At 39.3% G+C, this 16,279-nt stretch overlaps 1 protein-coding gene across 11 annotated transcripts in view; it reads left to right on the forward strand.

The window, feature by feature from the left end:
* Positions 1-16,279, forward strand: part of ANKRD44 (ankyrin repeat domain 44) — a 274,950-nt gene that overhangs the window by 224,377 nt on the left and 34,294 nt on the right. For all 11 annotated transcript variants that reach the window (XM_036236647.1, XM_036236653.1, XM_036236648.1 and 8 more), the window contains exon 17: positions 13,798-13,869. In XM_036236647.1, coding sequence (XP_036092540.1) covers positions 13,798-13,869 — 72 coding nt within the window. The remainder of the gene's footprint in view (positions 1-13,797; positions 13,870-16,279) is intronic.

Consider the following 16,279-nt stretch of genomic DNA (forward strand, 5'->3'; position numbering starts at 1 on the left):
AGGATAAGTGCATGGGTATTACGAAAGCTTGATTTTAGTCAAGAGTTTCATTTGTCTTCTGAAACCCTTTATTGAAGCTATCCGCAGGCAGTGAGACTGGGCACTGTGAGAACTGGGAGAACCTTGTGATATGCTTTATTAAATTAAATACCCCCGCCTCTCACACCTTCTGTTCAAAGAGCTAATTAACAGCTAGAAAGAAAAGACAAACAACAGATGGGAAAGGAGGCAGAGACACTCCCAAATTGGTGAAATAAGAGCCTGTGAACACCGTGAATGAAATGGCACCATTTTTATCTTGGTGGCCCAGATTCACAAAATGTAGTGTGTTTTAAATGATGGACACTATTTGCTGAAGATGCTTCATTCTTGCCATCAGCTGAACATGACTAACTTTAGAACTGCTGGGTTTCTGAAACTAAAAGAGAGATACAGTGGTTTAGGACCTGATTTTCAAACTAATTAAAATTCATGAGTTATCCATGGGCTCTCTGGGTTTATGATGGCAAATTATATTTTGTATTGTGGTGGGGTTAAGAAGCAGGGTGTCTGTGTTCCCCAAAGAGATTGGTTATTATTTACATTTGCGGCCTGGAGGCAGGAAAGTGATTTTTGTTTTGTTTTGTTTTGTTTTTGTTTTATTGTTTGTTTGTTTTGTTAGTGGAGGAAAAAGCTGTGGAAAGAGAGGATAAAATTGGAAGAAATAGGAATTGGTCCTATAGATGGTATCCTCTCCCAAGAACGCTGGCTGCTCTGGGAGGAAGGGGTCAATATTTCCTATTCAATAATAGCCAAAGGACAAGATAACAGGAGTCAGACTGGCATGGATGGATGGCCCATCATGCTGGGCTGCAAACTGGCTCCCAGCAACCCCTTCAATTAAGGAGAGGCATAATTACCAGGTGTAGAGTGTGGCTAAGGTGGATCTACAATGGGAAGACCTATAGAAGAAAATATCTTTTAAACAGACTCGTGAAAAAACAGACTTTGGGGTATCACATTAAAGATTTTTTGGTAATGTTTTATCTTTTTAAAATCTAAAAACATATTTGTTTTATATTTTCGTAATTTCTGTACCAATAAAATAACTGACATAACAATCATCTTACATAAATGAAAACATGATTTAATGAAATGGAATTTATGAGCTTTGAGAAAAACAAATCTTTGAATTATTTCATTTCACTTAAACAAAATTAATTTTCTCTTTCTTTCAGTATTAAGTGATTTGTGTTTTATTGTATATTTCATTTTCTCTGGCAGTGAGATTTATTTTTAAGTGAGTGAGATGAGGGAAGAGAGGGGGGCCCGCCTCTTGCACTACAGGGGATCTGAGATTTAAGTCCTATAGGTGTCTGGCTGGAGTGAGGTTCCCTTCAGTTCTACCAAGAATTCTAAATAAGGAAGGAGGCCAGAAAGAGAAGAAATGGTGCGCTGTGCGTTCCCTCTGAAGTGTACTGAATGAACTTAGCACTCTAAGGCAGACCTCCTCTCTTAGAATGATGGTGAGAAGAGAAGCAGTGCTGATATCTGGCAACTCTTGTTGGTTTCTGGGAGAAAAATGAGCAAGCACAGGCCGTAAAGCCTTCAAGCCATATGAAAAGCTCTTGGCCATTACCATGATTCTCTGGATAAAGCAGACACTTGAAGTGGGGAGGGGAGCCCATGATTCGTCAGTCTCAGAGCCTGAGAAGAATTCGTTGGAAATCCAGTGAGATTGATTTTCTAATCTTGGGATAGCAACGCTCTGTTTGCCCTGCCTGTACGAGTTCCTTTGGAAGGAGAGGAAGGCACCTTCTCAAGTTCTCTCGGTGTTCCCATGAAGAGAGTCAATTGTGGCTCTTCCTGTAAGCGGCCTGAGGTGACTTCCGCAAATGGTTCACTATTTACTTGACCCACAAAATCCCACAAAATCATGCAAATCAAGAGACTCAAATTTTTGTGTTCATCTGAAGAACATCCATGAAACTGCCCAAGCCATTGAGGGGCATGCGTGTCTAAAAAGCCAAGTATCTGAAGGATGTCACTTCACAGAAGCAATGTGTGCCATTCTGTCATTACAGTTGTGGAGTTGGTGGGTGTGCCAACTTCAGGCCAAAAGTGAGATTGGATGCAGGGTCGGTGGCCCCAAAAAAGTGTTACTGCATGTGCTTAAAAATGCAGAGAACGATGCTGAATGTAAGGGCTCGGATGGAGATTCTGCAGTCATTTAGCACGTCCAGGTGAACAGAGCTCCCACGATGTGGCACAGAGCTGACAGAGCTCGTGGGCGGATTAACCTCTACATGAGCTCCCCCTGCCACACTGAGGGGCTCCTCACTGAAAAAGAGCAGATTGGTCCTAAGCCGGAAGAGGAGGTTGCACAGAAGAAAAAGATCCTGGGAGAAACTGAAGAAACAAAAACTTATGGCCTGGGAGTAAATTTAGCATCAAACAAATGCTAATAAAAGTTAAAAAAAAAAAAAAAAGTCAATTGTCGAACAACACTGAGGGGAAGAGACTGTTATGGGTGTTTCTGAAGGTATTAAGCCTTCTGAGGGCTTGAGTTGATTAGAGTTGATGGGTGATATCAACGTATACATCTCAAAAAATTTAAACAAGACTCATACAAAAAGAAGAACAATGTGTATTGCAGATTGTTTTTAACTTATTAAGTAACGATGGAACTCATAATATGCTAAACTTTATTTAAGGAGCATTTGAGGAATAGAGCATCTATAGACGCCTTAATAAAGTAATATTAGAATAAGATGGCTAGGTTAGATATAAAACTGGTTAGTGTCCTAAAGGGCAATAAGCTATAAGCTCTGGACTTATCTTTTCTCCCACAGAAATAATGTGTACTCTGCTGGAAGCAAATCTACAAGTGAACATGTAAGTTCATAGAGACTGAGTCCTTAATTAACATTATACTAAAAATTGATCTTTGGGTGGACCTGTTAAAACAATGCCTCAATATGACTTTAAAAGGACACAGAATTATCCTCACTGCCATAGTACCACTTGATATTTATCTCTCTTACTCTTTTTCCTAAACTTATGTTACCAATGTATGATAACAGTTAATTAATGCAGAACTTTTGCTTTTGTCGTCCTCTCCCCTTCCCTTCCCTTCCCTTCCCTTCCCTTCCCTTCCCTTCCCTTCCCTTCTCTTTACTTCTCTCTCTCTCTCTCTCTCTCTCTCTCTCTCTCTCGTACGCGCACACACACAATACAGGGATCTAAAGAGAAAAAGAGCAAAGGAGAATCAGGTGACTCTTCCACTGATAGAATACACCAATACATTGAACTCCCTGCTCATATAAAAGAGAGAACTTAACTTTTGAATTACCTGCAAAATTCAGGAAGTAAATAGATATGGTCTAGCCTAATTGCTTTGCTATGAATGTCAAGGGAATAGCCAAAGTTTTTTGTTCTCCTGAAATTTCCTTGCAACGATTGTTGCCAGATCTAACAGGACCCGCAGCACTCATAATCACGTTCCTGTAGATATGTTAAGGGTGCCCCAAGGCATACTCTGTTGGTATCGGCATCCAAGGCATATACTTTGTATCTGAGGTTGGCGCTTCTAGAATTTGCTGGTGGCTGCAGCCTGTTTTGTGTTCCCTCAAATTTTCATAGGGACCCTTTTCAGATATCTGTTTTCTATCCTGTCTCCTTCCCTCTTTTGGCTCACCACCCACACAAAAGAATGAAACCAAATTCGGTGTCCCCTCTGTAATCAGTCTCGGCTTCTTCCAGCCTTGATCAGTCCTTGTGTTTTCAGTAACCACGGTGCCTTAACCCCAAAGATTTATTTCTTCTAAATTAATCTTAATGCTCTTCCTCATCTGTAATGCCTATGGCAGGATAAAAAGAATCATACTGTTATTTCAAAAACATATTATCTGGCTTTTCCTGGACTGATTTAGGTGTGTGCAACCAGAAAATGTGTTTGGAATTCTTTTACTAGTACCTGACCTTCTTTGTAGTCCATCTTTGTGGTCCATCAATCATATCAAAATTTAATTTGATATTAGTCTTCTTTACTTCTTTATGACAGAATAACCGAGGATCACCTCATGATGAGTTATATGACTCATAACTGACATTGTGGTTTAGAAAGACACTTATCCTAGAGCATTTTTCATTTACAAGACCATGTTCTGTGAAAAGTCAGGTTTGTTTATTTGTTTGTTTTGCTGGTTAGTTTGGTTGGTTGTTTGGTTGCTTGGTTGGTTTTTAAATGTAGCAATAAATATGTTATTCACATTGCTTTTATAAAGGAACAAAATCCATTCAAAATGTAAGGTACTAGTAATGTTTTTGATAGTTCTGCAGTGTCAAAACAGGTAAGCAGAAGTGTTATACCCTATAATTAATTCCATGCATGCTCTCTCACTCATTTATCGGATTTAAATTAAATTCAACAAACATTTATTGAATGCCTACTACATGGCATCAGTAGTTCCTGCCCCTAACGAATTTGCAATTTAACATCCTTAAAGAAAATGCGCTCAACCAACAATAATACTAGCCAGAATGATATTATTGCTTTAATAAAGATATACTTATGGTCATGAAAACATTGACCCCTGAAGTTTTGTCTGAATACAATGCAGAATGTAGATAAGGGGCCTTGGAAATCATTTGGTTCAACCACCTCACTTTTAAGTAGAAATTTATCTTAGTCTTTGCTAGACTAATCTATATTTGTTGTAGAAAATTTAGAATATGTACAAAAGTGAAAACAAATCAAATACCCATAGTCCCACCACTCCAAAGCAATCGTTATTGGCCTTTTGGTTATATTTCCTTCCAGTCTCCTCACATTATATATATATATATATATATATATATATATATATATATATATATATATATGATAATGTTAAATATGCAATTCTGTACATTGATTTTTTTTCCATAAATGTTACGGAAATTAAGAACTCTTGGTAAACATTGTTAAATTTAAATAATGTTCAATTATTAGATTAGCCATAACTTGGGCATTCTTTACTATGTAAGTTGTTTATACTCTTTCACTATTAAATGGCTTTGATCTTAAACTTTCTTTAGAGTCTCCGAAGTAGGTTTATGGGTCAAAGTATATAAACATTTTCAAGGCTCTTGCAAGGTAGTTTTGAACACCATGCATTTTACATCTTGCATTTGGCTTTATCTTCACAGCAGGTTTCATTAGCCTTCCTTGCACATACTACAGGCTCTTCTGCCTTTTAATTGGCAAGGAAATTACCAGGAACTGAATACACACTGGAGGGAGGAGATAAGCAGAGTAATCAACATCAGCTCCCAAGAAGAAATAGAAACTTAATCTAGCTCAGCTTCTAGTAGCACCCTCCTTAATTTTTGTTATCTCTTTTAAATTGCATAGACCGTGATTTACACAAATGTAGAAAGTTAATGGTTTCTTACTTATGGAATTGGTGGGGGAGGGGCAGAAATTAGATTAGATTCATACATTTCTAGAAACCACTGAGTTTCCAGTAATTGTAGTTAATAACAATTTCAAGCAAGACAGCTTTTTCTAATAGCTGTGAAAGGGTGTGAACAGAATCATGAGCAACAGATAGAGACTGCTGTTATTGATGCGCCATCACTGAGAAGCTAGTTTATTTTGGGCTCGGCCCAAAGCACTGGGATCCCCTGAGGTCCGGTGTGGTCTAGAACACGTCAGTTCTGCGCCTACAGGATCTGTAGGATCCTCTGAGCTCTATCCTGGGCCCCTGGGATCCTCTGAATAGAGCATATTGACACAGAATAGGTGGTCTAAAACTTCTACAGACCCAGCTCCCCTTCTGGACTGAGCCAGAGCAGGTCACAGCACACTTGACTCAGGGGTGGTCTCGAGGTTGCCCAGATAGCATTTCATTCTCAAGCACAGACAAGTGGAATGTAAAATAGACTTTCTGACAGAGGTGCCAACTTTCCAGAGGCCTTGGCCTGCTCCCAACCCTTCACTCCTTGAAGACTCATAAATGTCCTTTATCCTCACTGCTAAAAGATAAATAAGTCCATTTTTATACCTTTTCTCAGAGCACCTCCTTCACGTGGTCCCCATGGATATTTTCTGATTGGTTTTCCCTCCTAACTTGCGGAAACCAGCCATGTAGTCAGAGTCTAACCAGAAACAACAAGAGAGGGTGACCTCACGGACCCGCTGGCTACACGTTTCCGTTTTTACAGTCTGAGCCATATACTTGCTTTCTGCTTTCTTAAATAGCACATTTAAAAACTGGTTTAGATCAGCTTGAGGTCTCTTGGGGTCCCTGAATTTTTTCCTGCTGTGTTTTTAAATAGCCAGTCATAATCTATACTATTTATAAAACTGGGGTTTTCAGTTCAAGTGTAATATTTATGTGTTTCCACACTATTTGGGATAAGATTGCTGTTTTGTTAACCCAGCGGCCCGTTGGCTTACCATTGAGCTTATATTTAGTCTTGATTTTGTTATCACGGTTTCACTTTCTAGAGAAAGAGCCTTAAACTTGGCCTTCTTACCTTTGTGGCTTTTAAATACAGGACCTTGAGATGTTCATTGTGTGACCCCAATGGAACACAATGAATCCTGTGGAAACACCCTCCAGATTCAGAAAATGTCCTATAAATTGTTATAATCTCAAATACGATCGTTTTCTTGGGCCTTCTCAAATTATGGAGCATCTCCACCCCCTACCCACCCCACCCTGGTTGAACCAGAGAGTCCATGTTTCACAGATAAGACAATTAAAAAGTCTGCTAGCTCTCATCCTTGCTTCCTCCTCTCACTTCCCACTTCAGGCACCCATCTTCACAAGTTTGTGGGCTTGGGTATGGCTTTCATTCCACACCTTCTGGTTTTTTCGCCCAAGAGAGCCTTGGCAAACACAAGGTGGGAGGAGGTTGTAGGGGAGGAAATGAGGTCAAGCAGTGCTGTGCTCTACATATAAGCTTCATAAATGATTGATCAATTGAGAAAAGAAACAAATCTAGGATTCGGGAGATGACAAGGAGTAAGACTAAGTAGTCTAGATAAAGGCTTTATTAGAGCAGCCATTTTAACAGATTGTTTAGGCAGAGGACCAAGTTGATTCTTGAAATGAGTGTACATTTTTTATTGTGCCAATAGAAGCCTATGGTGACATACTGGATGTGTACATTAGATTTATGAGTGAAATTCAGTGTGAAAGCTAGCATGTGAATACAAGGATTGTGTAAATGTTGATGATAAGCCTGAGTCTTAAAAGAAAGTTATAGCGAGTTTGCTTTGTATTATACATATAAAATTGTATTCTTTGATTTATGACTATAAGGTTTATGTGCACAACTGCTGCTTTTTACACTGCTGCTTCTTTGGCATGTATTCTTAGCTATAACTATGTTTCAGAAGAGCCATTTCATTTCTGATTTTGACAAGGTAGTTTGAGGTTGATCTCTATAGAACAATGCTCCCCCCCAACCCTGCCCCCAGTAATACTGCAGACCACAGGCTAAATTATGAGTTTGTGCAATGAGTCATGGTATGAATTATCTGGCTCTCTCTGGCTCCCATATTCCCTGCTGAGACATTTCTGCAGAGTAGAGTATCTGAGCAATGCTTTATCCCTTGGACTTGATAGATTTAGAACCAACTTTTAAATTAGAAAGTCAAGTTAGAAAGTCTAAGTGTGTCAGTTTTGAATGATTTGCAAATTGCTTTTCTCCCCATTTTTTCACATTGTCTTCTTAACTAACAAAGAAGAATCACTGAAGGAAGAGGACCACTCAGGGGAACTAGATTCCAATTAATGTCCCCTGTGACTGCTATGTAACTGAGTGCTCACCACTCCTTAGGAAATGAAGAAGAAAATCTCAAAGATTAAAGGAAATTGTTGAAATTAGAGAATAAAAAGACCCACATACTTCAAAAATGAAACTAAAAATATCTCCTTGTTTTCAACCTTCATCCCTGCTGCTTTTCTTAAAATATCAGGTAAAAGTTACAGCTTATCACTTAATAGGAAAGCATCGTTGTATGCGGTAAATGGCCTGGTTTTTGGGTTAGACCTGGGTTCAGTGCCCTGATCTGTTCTTTATGGGGTGTATGAACTTGAGCAGATCGCTTAATGGATTACTTGAGGATAGTTGGCGTGATCCATGGAAGACCCTTAGTAGAATGCTTGGTTAATAGTAAATCCTTACTAACTTTTGACTGTCATCAGCGAGAATCTTCATCATTATCATTTATCACCACTACTACCGTCATATCATTGCTTCCTTTACCACTACCACCACCACCACCACCACCACGATCATCTTCATCATCTCGCTTTCCTGGTTTTCCTTCTACCTCTCTGTTCCCTCATCAGAGCCCCTTTTACAGACTCACTTTCTCATCTAAACCCCTGAATTCTTGGGCTTCCTGAGGCTTAGGCTTCATGCCTTTTTCCCTTCTCTTACTACACATTCTCTCTGAGCAGTCTCATCCATGATGGGGGCTTCATATATCAACTCTTGCTTATGATTCCCAAACCCATTACTCTAATCCAGATCTCTCTTCTAACATTATGTTCATCTATCCACTGGACATCTCTTGACTGTCCTAGGAGCACCTCACACTAAAACTCAACACATCTTTTTTTCCCCCTGATCTTGTGTCTTCTCTTTCTTTCTTATCTTAAAGCATCACCATTCACCCAGTTATCAAAGCTAGAAAACTGGGTATCATCCTTGATTCTATCCTTTCCCTTTCTCCCACTGTTTAATCAATGAATCAATGAATGGTGTCTATTATACCTTCTAGACTATAAGTTTCATGTGGGTAGGGGCCATTTTAGAATTGAAAATCTCAGCAGCTCAATAAATATATTTATTGAGCACAGTGCTCAATAAATAACTGTGGAATGAATGAACGAAAGAGTGAAACTCTTGAATACACCCACTTCCTTCCATTTCTACTGCCTCTTTAGTTCAGGCCGCCGTCAGTTTTTGCCAACTCAATCATTCACAATTTAGAAATCCCATAGTCGAAATATCCGAGGTCATCTCCCTGTTCCTAGGGTTGCAGTCTCCACCGCCAGCACCGCTGCAGTTCATTTCCCACACTGCAGCCAGAGTGAGTTTTATGAACCCCAAGAACCTTATGATGATCATGTCTCTTCCCTGCTTAAAGCACTTCAGTGACTCTGAATGATTACCCTGATTTGATGTCTTGGTGTATAGCTACTGTCCCAGCACAATTATCACTCTCAAAAATGCCCTCAGTTGAACAATAATGACATGATCACCCTATACTCAGTCTATCTTCTGCTTAACATTTCCAGCGTCTTTGCTCCTCATTCTTTCCTCACTCCTATATGCTACTCTGGTCTTATTGAACATAAAGTGTCTCAAATTTGTTGTAATCACTGCTCTCACATGCTCTTCCTTCTACCTGGAAATTCTCTTCTCTCTGTCTCGCTGACTCCTATAGTCTAGGGCTCAGGCTAGACCTTCCTTTACAGAGGAGTCTTCTCTTACCCGCAAGGTCATATCGGGTAAGATATGGGAACACTGTTTGTGTTCCCATAGTTTTGGCATCCTAGTTTTTGCCTCACTGATTTCATTACCCATTTACTTTGATGGGTGTCCCATTAGTCTCTAAGCTCTCTTGGGTCAGCAACCATATCTGTTTGCTGCATAGTTGAGTACTGATTCTGACCCAGGGTCCTGCACAGAGATACTCAGCACATATTTGGTGAATGATTAAAGTAAAACATCACATGCTATTTGTATGATCAAAGTACATGTGTGGACAATAATATTCTATAACAAATGTTCTGGGAATATGCCTAATTTGTGGCTATAAAGAGTATATTGTCTTGTTGCCTCTGTTCATCATGTTTGTGATAATGGTGGAAGTGGCTTTGTGTTCCTTTGATTAAAAGTTCATTCTGGGACAGGATTTGGTGTACACACTGTCAATTCCAGGAAGTCTTGCAGGTGATAATGTTGCAAAACAAAGCAAAGAACAGCTGTTTTCTAGCCTTTTCAAGCAGTTAAGTCTACTTTTATTTCAACTGTGTAAGGCAGATTGGTTTTAAGATTACTTGCTTTGAAGTTAAAATTAAATTTGCTCTCATTATTTCAACATACCATATATTGTTTAAGTTCCCAATTCTATTCTCACACTAATAACAACAAACATAAAATGGCTCATACTTCTAGTGTAATTATTCATGTTGTATTATTTGCAAACTTGAAATTGTGTGCTTTTAGATAGTAAATTTTAGATCATTATTTGATCTACCAAAGAATCCAAACATTTCGTTCTGCATGCTTTGACTGGAAAGGAGTTCTGGGTCTATCTGCAGGTCTGTGGACATTATTCTATTAAATGAAAAGGAAGGTTAGTAGCTTTGCTCCAAATAAAAATAGCTTTAGTGTTTTTTTGATTATAGAAAGTATATATTCACTGTAAAAAAAAAAGAACAGGAAAGATAAAGAAGAAAATAAAAATAATCTATAATCCCACTTTCAGGTTATTGTATTAAACATTTTAGAGTACATTTTTCTGTTTTTTCCCCTGTATATATAGTCATGATAATACATATTTAAAAAAAAAATTGAAAATGGTATCTTTCCACATATATGGTTTTAAAATGTGTTTTCTTTTTCCCACTTGACAACTTTGGAGCTTTCAAGGAGAAAAATGAGTAAAGTAGATTTTAGAAAATTTTGCTTTCTAGTATAATTTCCCCTTCACCACCCTCATTAAGAAAACTTCTATAATAATCTGTATTATTCTTTGAATCAGGTTTCATTTGAAGGAAACAGATAACATGCTAGCAAAATAACTGAAAGAGATTGGATTTTTAAAAATAGGTGTTTTCAACCTACCAGATTGGTTGCTCCATAGACAGATTGTCCTAGCTGACGTAGAGTGACAGGCTTGTCACTGCCACTGCTATTGACCCTTGAGCCACGCAGCATCTGCTTGATCCACACTGGCAAAAAAAAAAAAAAAAGTGGGTGCCCTACATCCCTGGCTTTGCTTTTCTACTCTGAGCTAGTAGCCTGTGCACAGGAAGCTAGATAGACAAATGAACAAAAGTCTCTACGACTGTGCTCACCATTAGAAATCACAGAGATGTCCTCTGTTCACTTCTGTCTTTAAAATTTCAGGTTAGAGCATCTAATTGGCAGAACTTAATCACATCTGGAACCCTACTTCAAGGGAGTCTGGGAACTTGTAGTTTTTAGCTGTCTAACCTCTGTAGTGTAGGGTAGCCCACACCCACCAGTCAGGAGGCTGGAGTGGACACTGTGTGCCACCACATTCACCACACGTCAAGGCTTTGGGTGTTGAATTTTAGGTCTCTTAAGATGCATCATTATGCAAAGAAGAACTTAATATAAAGATGATATAAAGATGGAAACTTATCATAAGGGGTGATATGTACCACTACAGTTTTTTTAACCCATCCCTACTGCTATTTTTTTCTATTATTATTATTATTATCATTATTATTTTGCTATTTTTTTCATGTAAATAGTATTTTGACAAACTTCTCCCAGCAGAGTCACTCATAGCCTCCATGTTGCTAAACCCAGTGGTCAATTCTCAGGCCCCATTTTACTTGATCTGTCAGGACTTTTGGCGTGGCTGTTCATTCTCTCATTGAAACTCCTTCACTTGGTTTCCAGATCCATGTGTTCTCCTGGTATTCCTTCTAGTTCACAGTCTAAGTCTTCTTGTTGGTCCCTCCTCGTCTCTCCAGCTGTTAATGTTGGGTGCCCCAGGATTGAGTGTCTTTTCTCTGTTTATTTTACTCCCTTGCTTATCTCATCCAATCTTTTAGCTTTACATACCCTGAACTCAACATCCATGTATCCAACAGCTGCTTAGCTAACATGTACTTTTGGCTGCTTTAAAAACATCTCAAACTTCTGCTCTTTCCCAGTATTTATATTCCACCCGACAGTCTTCTCCATCTCAGTTCGTGGAAACTTCATTCTCCCATTTGTTCAGGACAAACATCCCAGGAGTCATCTGTGACTTCTTTATTTCTCTTACATTCACATTCAGTCCATCAGCAAATCCTGTTTATTCTATCTCAAAAAATATCCGTTGCTCAACTGCTTCTCTCTATCCCCACTGCTCCCCGCTGGTCCAAGCCACTGTTATTTCTCTCTTGGACTATTCTCCCAGCTCATCAACAGTCTCTGCGCCCTCCCTACCAGTTAGAACATGTCACCCCTCTGCTCAAAACACTCCAGTGAAATTCCATCTCATTCAGGATAAAAGTGAAAAAATAAAAATCCTTACTTGCAACCCAGAAGGATCTTTATGACACCACCACCCCCACTGCCATCATCTCTCTGATTTTCTTTCCTGTCGTTCTCATTCTTACTCACTTCACTCCACCTCCTTGGTGTTCTTAAGCATACCTGTCCCCAAGGGACTTGGCAATTGCCAGCCCCTCTGCTTGGAATGCTTTTCCCCAGATATGCACAAGGCTCTCTCATCACCCTCAAGATTTTGCTTGGCCATCACCTGCTCGATAAGACCTTCTCTAATCGCACTATTTAAAGTTGCAAATTGACCTCCCCTTCAGCTCTCCAAACTCTCCTTCTCGATTTTATTTTTCTCCATAGCACCTACCACTTTCTAATTAGCTATTAAACGTCTTTCTTTTATTTTTCTGCCCACCCCCTGTGACAGAATGGATTTCTTAATATAATATTTATTGAATCCTCAGTGCATGGAACAGTGTGTGGGCACATTGGTGATCATTCATCAAATATTTGTTGAGTGAATGAATTTCTTTATACATTACATACATCATTGTGTACTGTGTAAATATTTATTGGGAATTAATTCCTAGGGTCATATGTATGCACAAATTGCCCAGAAAGGTGTGTGTGTGTGTGTGTGTGTGTGTGTGTGTGTGTGTGTTAAATCAATTCCTTTAATGACATTTATTTCCTGAGTATGTGTGGTTATATGCACATACCTAAGAATGTGGGTGAACTTCTAGATTCCAAGAAATATATTGAAGCTTTTCAAAGCCCCCTATAGACATCTCTCTCTCTCTTTTTTTTTTTTTTTTTTTTTTTTTTTACCAAGACTTCCTGAGGATATATTATTCCTATTAGTTTGCCAACATCATGCCCTGGTCACACTATCTTTTCTGTCCCTTGAACTCACCATTTTCATCCCCACTTGGTGAATTTGCAGTGACTACTCCCTCCTCCCAGAATACTCTCCTGCCACACCTTTACTTGGTTTAATTCTTCTTATTACTCAGGTCTCATTTTAACTGTCACCTTAGCTTCCCAGTCACTTCAAATCATATCACCTTATTTTATTTTCATGATAGCACATATCAGATTTTTTCTTATTTGTGTACTTATTTGTTTTACTAAACTTTTCCTCTCTAGAATGTAAGTTCCATAAGAACAGGAAGTTCATATGTCTTTTACAACACTTTTCAGTAAATGTGTGTTTGATAATGGAATAAACACCAGGTATTGTAATTTTTTCATTGCTCCCATCTAGTGAATAAAAAATGGATATAACATGAATTATTTTTCTAGATTAGTGAGGATGAGCATCTTATCGAGTATGAAAGTTTTTTTTTTTTTTTTTTTTTTTTGCATAGCAAATATTGAGATGATCTAGAAGTTGAACTGTTCAGTTAGCATATTTGTTTTGGATATGCTACATCAGATTTCTTGTATTGCTGATAAGTTGCATATTTCTGAAACCTTCTTTCTCATTTATGCCAACATTAGGATCCATAAAGTAGGATTCTTTTTACAAATTGCGCTTATGTACTGTTGTTTCTATCTTTGCAGCTTTTGGAAAGAACCAACAATGGTTTTGAAGAATCAGATTCTGGTGCTACCAAGAGTCCACTCCATTTGGCTGTAAGTAAGAAGCTATGGGCAGCTTTACCATTTACAAAAAGAACCTAAGCATTCCTAAAACTAGGCTGTCTTAAAATAAAAGCATAGTAATGCGGTAAGAACTAATAATAAAACAGTATCTGGATAAATATGCCAGCTGTGGAGAGAAGACTGCCTCGAGTTCCAGTCCCAGCTGCACCCACTTGTGGCCTTAGGCACATCACTTACTCTGTCTGAGCCGTGGTTTCCCCATCTGTAAAATGGAAGCAAAGAAAAAGTGATAGTGTACGTAAAGCCTTTACCAGAGAGCACCTAATAAATGATTGTTACACCTTTAACCATCTTTAAAGTTATTATCTAGTAGTTAAATCAATAAGCTGAAGAAATTCAAAGAAAACATTTCAATTTAAGAGATTTATAGATAGCAATGCACAAGTATTCAACCTATCAAATACCAGATTTTTTAATAGTACAATTAAAAACTTATGGGCTATTTAAGCACAAATTGTGAGAGCAGGGTGAGCACATGCATAACTGCAACTCTACTCTTTCTGCCTGGACTTGAAATCAGGGTCTCAGAGGATGTCACAGGCTGTGATTCTTATACTGGGTGAGATCTGGGAAGGAGGGGAGGAAGAGTTATTCTGTCACCAGTAAAGCTTTCTCTTCATAGCCCAATAATTGCAGGGAAATGCAGCTACTCAGAGTGATGAACTCTAAACTCTCCGTGTGGGGGACCAAGCTGGGAACTCACCCACCACTCTACCTCAGATAATGCCCTGCTAACAGTCAGCAGTCAGTAGCTATTCCCTAGAAATCTCTCCAACTGGCAGCCATACCCAGCAACAGCCACCCACTTGCCCAAGGTGCTGCTGAATTGAAAGCCCTCAGTCCGCAGCCATAAAGATGGTGTTTGGCTGCATCCAGAGGCTGGACACTGGGAGGGGTGGATAGGGGCTGGGTCTCTGTGTTGAACTGTTACAGCATTTCACTTAATGCCACGCATGTATAAGCATTTCTTTAATGTCATTTTGATGAAATTTGAGATGGACGTTTTGGAGAGCACAGAGGAGTGTTTTATTAATGGGCATACATAAGGACTCGAGCAAGGTGAGAGGAGATAAGGTCATCCCACAGGGTTGGGATGAACCAGTCACACTGCATGGAGCCCTCCCCACATACTCAGAGCACCCCTGTTGACAACCCACTCACCACCCTCTGTCACACTCACCACCACATCTACTGCATACCTACTGACACACACACACACACACACACACACACACACACATTTTGAGTCTGCTGAAATCAGGTTAAAATGTGCATAAATCTTTGTTCCTGGAAGTGGAATTAGAATGGAAAAGGTAGGTAGAGAGTGGGATACTTATATGGAAAGTAATTCATTCCAGTTGACTTTTAGTATAGGTTGCTCTAAAGTTTACACCCTGAAATCTCTGCCCAACCACCTGCTGTACCTGGGGAAGTTACCCCAAAGCTGAAGGTTCAAAAACAGTACTAGCTGCCCCTAGAGAGGCCTATTTCAAAGGTTATCTTAGATAGAATCCTCATGACCTTTGATAGTAGGATTGATTGCATTGCCAAGTCTACTACTAATCTGAGAAGAGACTTCCTTACTTTCCAAAAATTCTGTCACCGCTCATTTTTAAGAAGTACTTACTGTGTTCCAGGTGCTCTGTTAAGCCCTATGGGTTTCCAGTCATATAAAGAGAGGGTGGTGTGATATCATTGGAAAGAGTTAGGCTTTGTTAGATCTGTAGCTGTCTGGGGCCTAGAAAGTACATAAAGAGAGAGGAGGTCCCAGCCATCAATCTTCTCCACCCACAATATGAGGAGAATAGCAGAACCTGTATCATAGGGTCATTGCGGGGATGACATGTGGTATGCATGTAAACCAGTTAGCATAGTGCCTGGCACATTTGTGCAATTAGGTAGCTTCTTCTTCACCATTATTACCATTAGTATTATGTTTTCATTTGACATATACTGACCGTGTATGTACTAAGCACCATTCTAGGAGCTGGAGATGTTGCAACAAACAAAACCCAGCCTCTGTCCTTGTAGAATCTCCAGTCTAGGAAAGACAATAGGCAAGTAAATACAAAGCATGACAGATGGTGAGAAGTGCTGCAAGTGCTATAAACGGGATCAGCGAGAGAGAGCGCATTGAGGTGGCAGATGGGGTGCCATTTTATATAGCATAGAATCTCACATTTGGACAGAGACCTGGAGAGCTACCCATGTTTGTATCTGACAGAAGAGTGTTCTAGATAGAAGTGCGAAGTCCTTGGGGTAAGAGCATACTTGGCATGTAACCAGAAAAGCCAGAAAACCACTGTGGCTGGAGCAGGACAGTGATAGAGGATGAGGTGTGACATGTTGTGGTGGGGGTAGGGAGTCAGGGGAGGGCTTT

Source organism: Rousettus aegyptiacus, unplaced genomic scaffold, assembly GCF_014176215.1.
Source record: "Rousettus aegyptiacus isolate mRouAeg1 unplaced genomic scaffold, mRouAeg1.p scaffold_m13_p_2, whole genome shotgun sequence".
Lineage (NCBI taxonomy): Eukaryota > Metazoa > Chordata > Mammalia > Chiroptera > Pteropodidae > Rousettus > Rousettus aegyptiacus.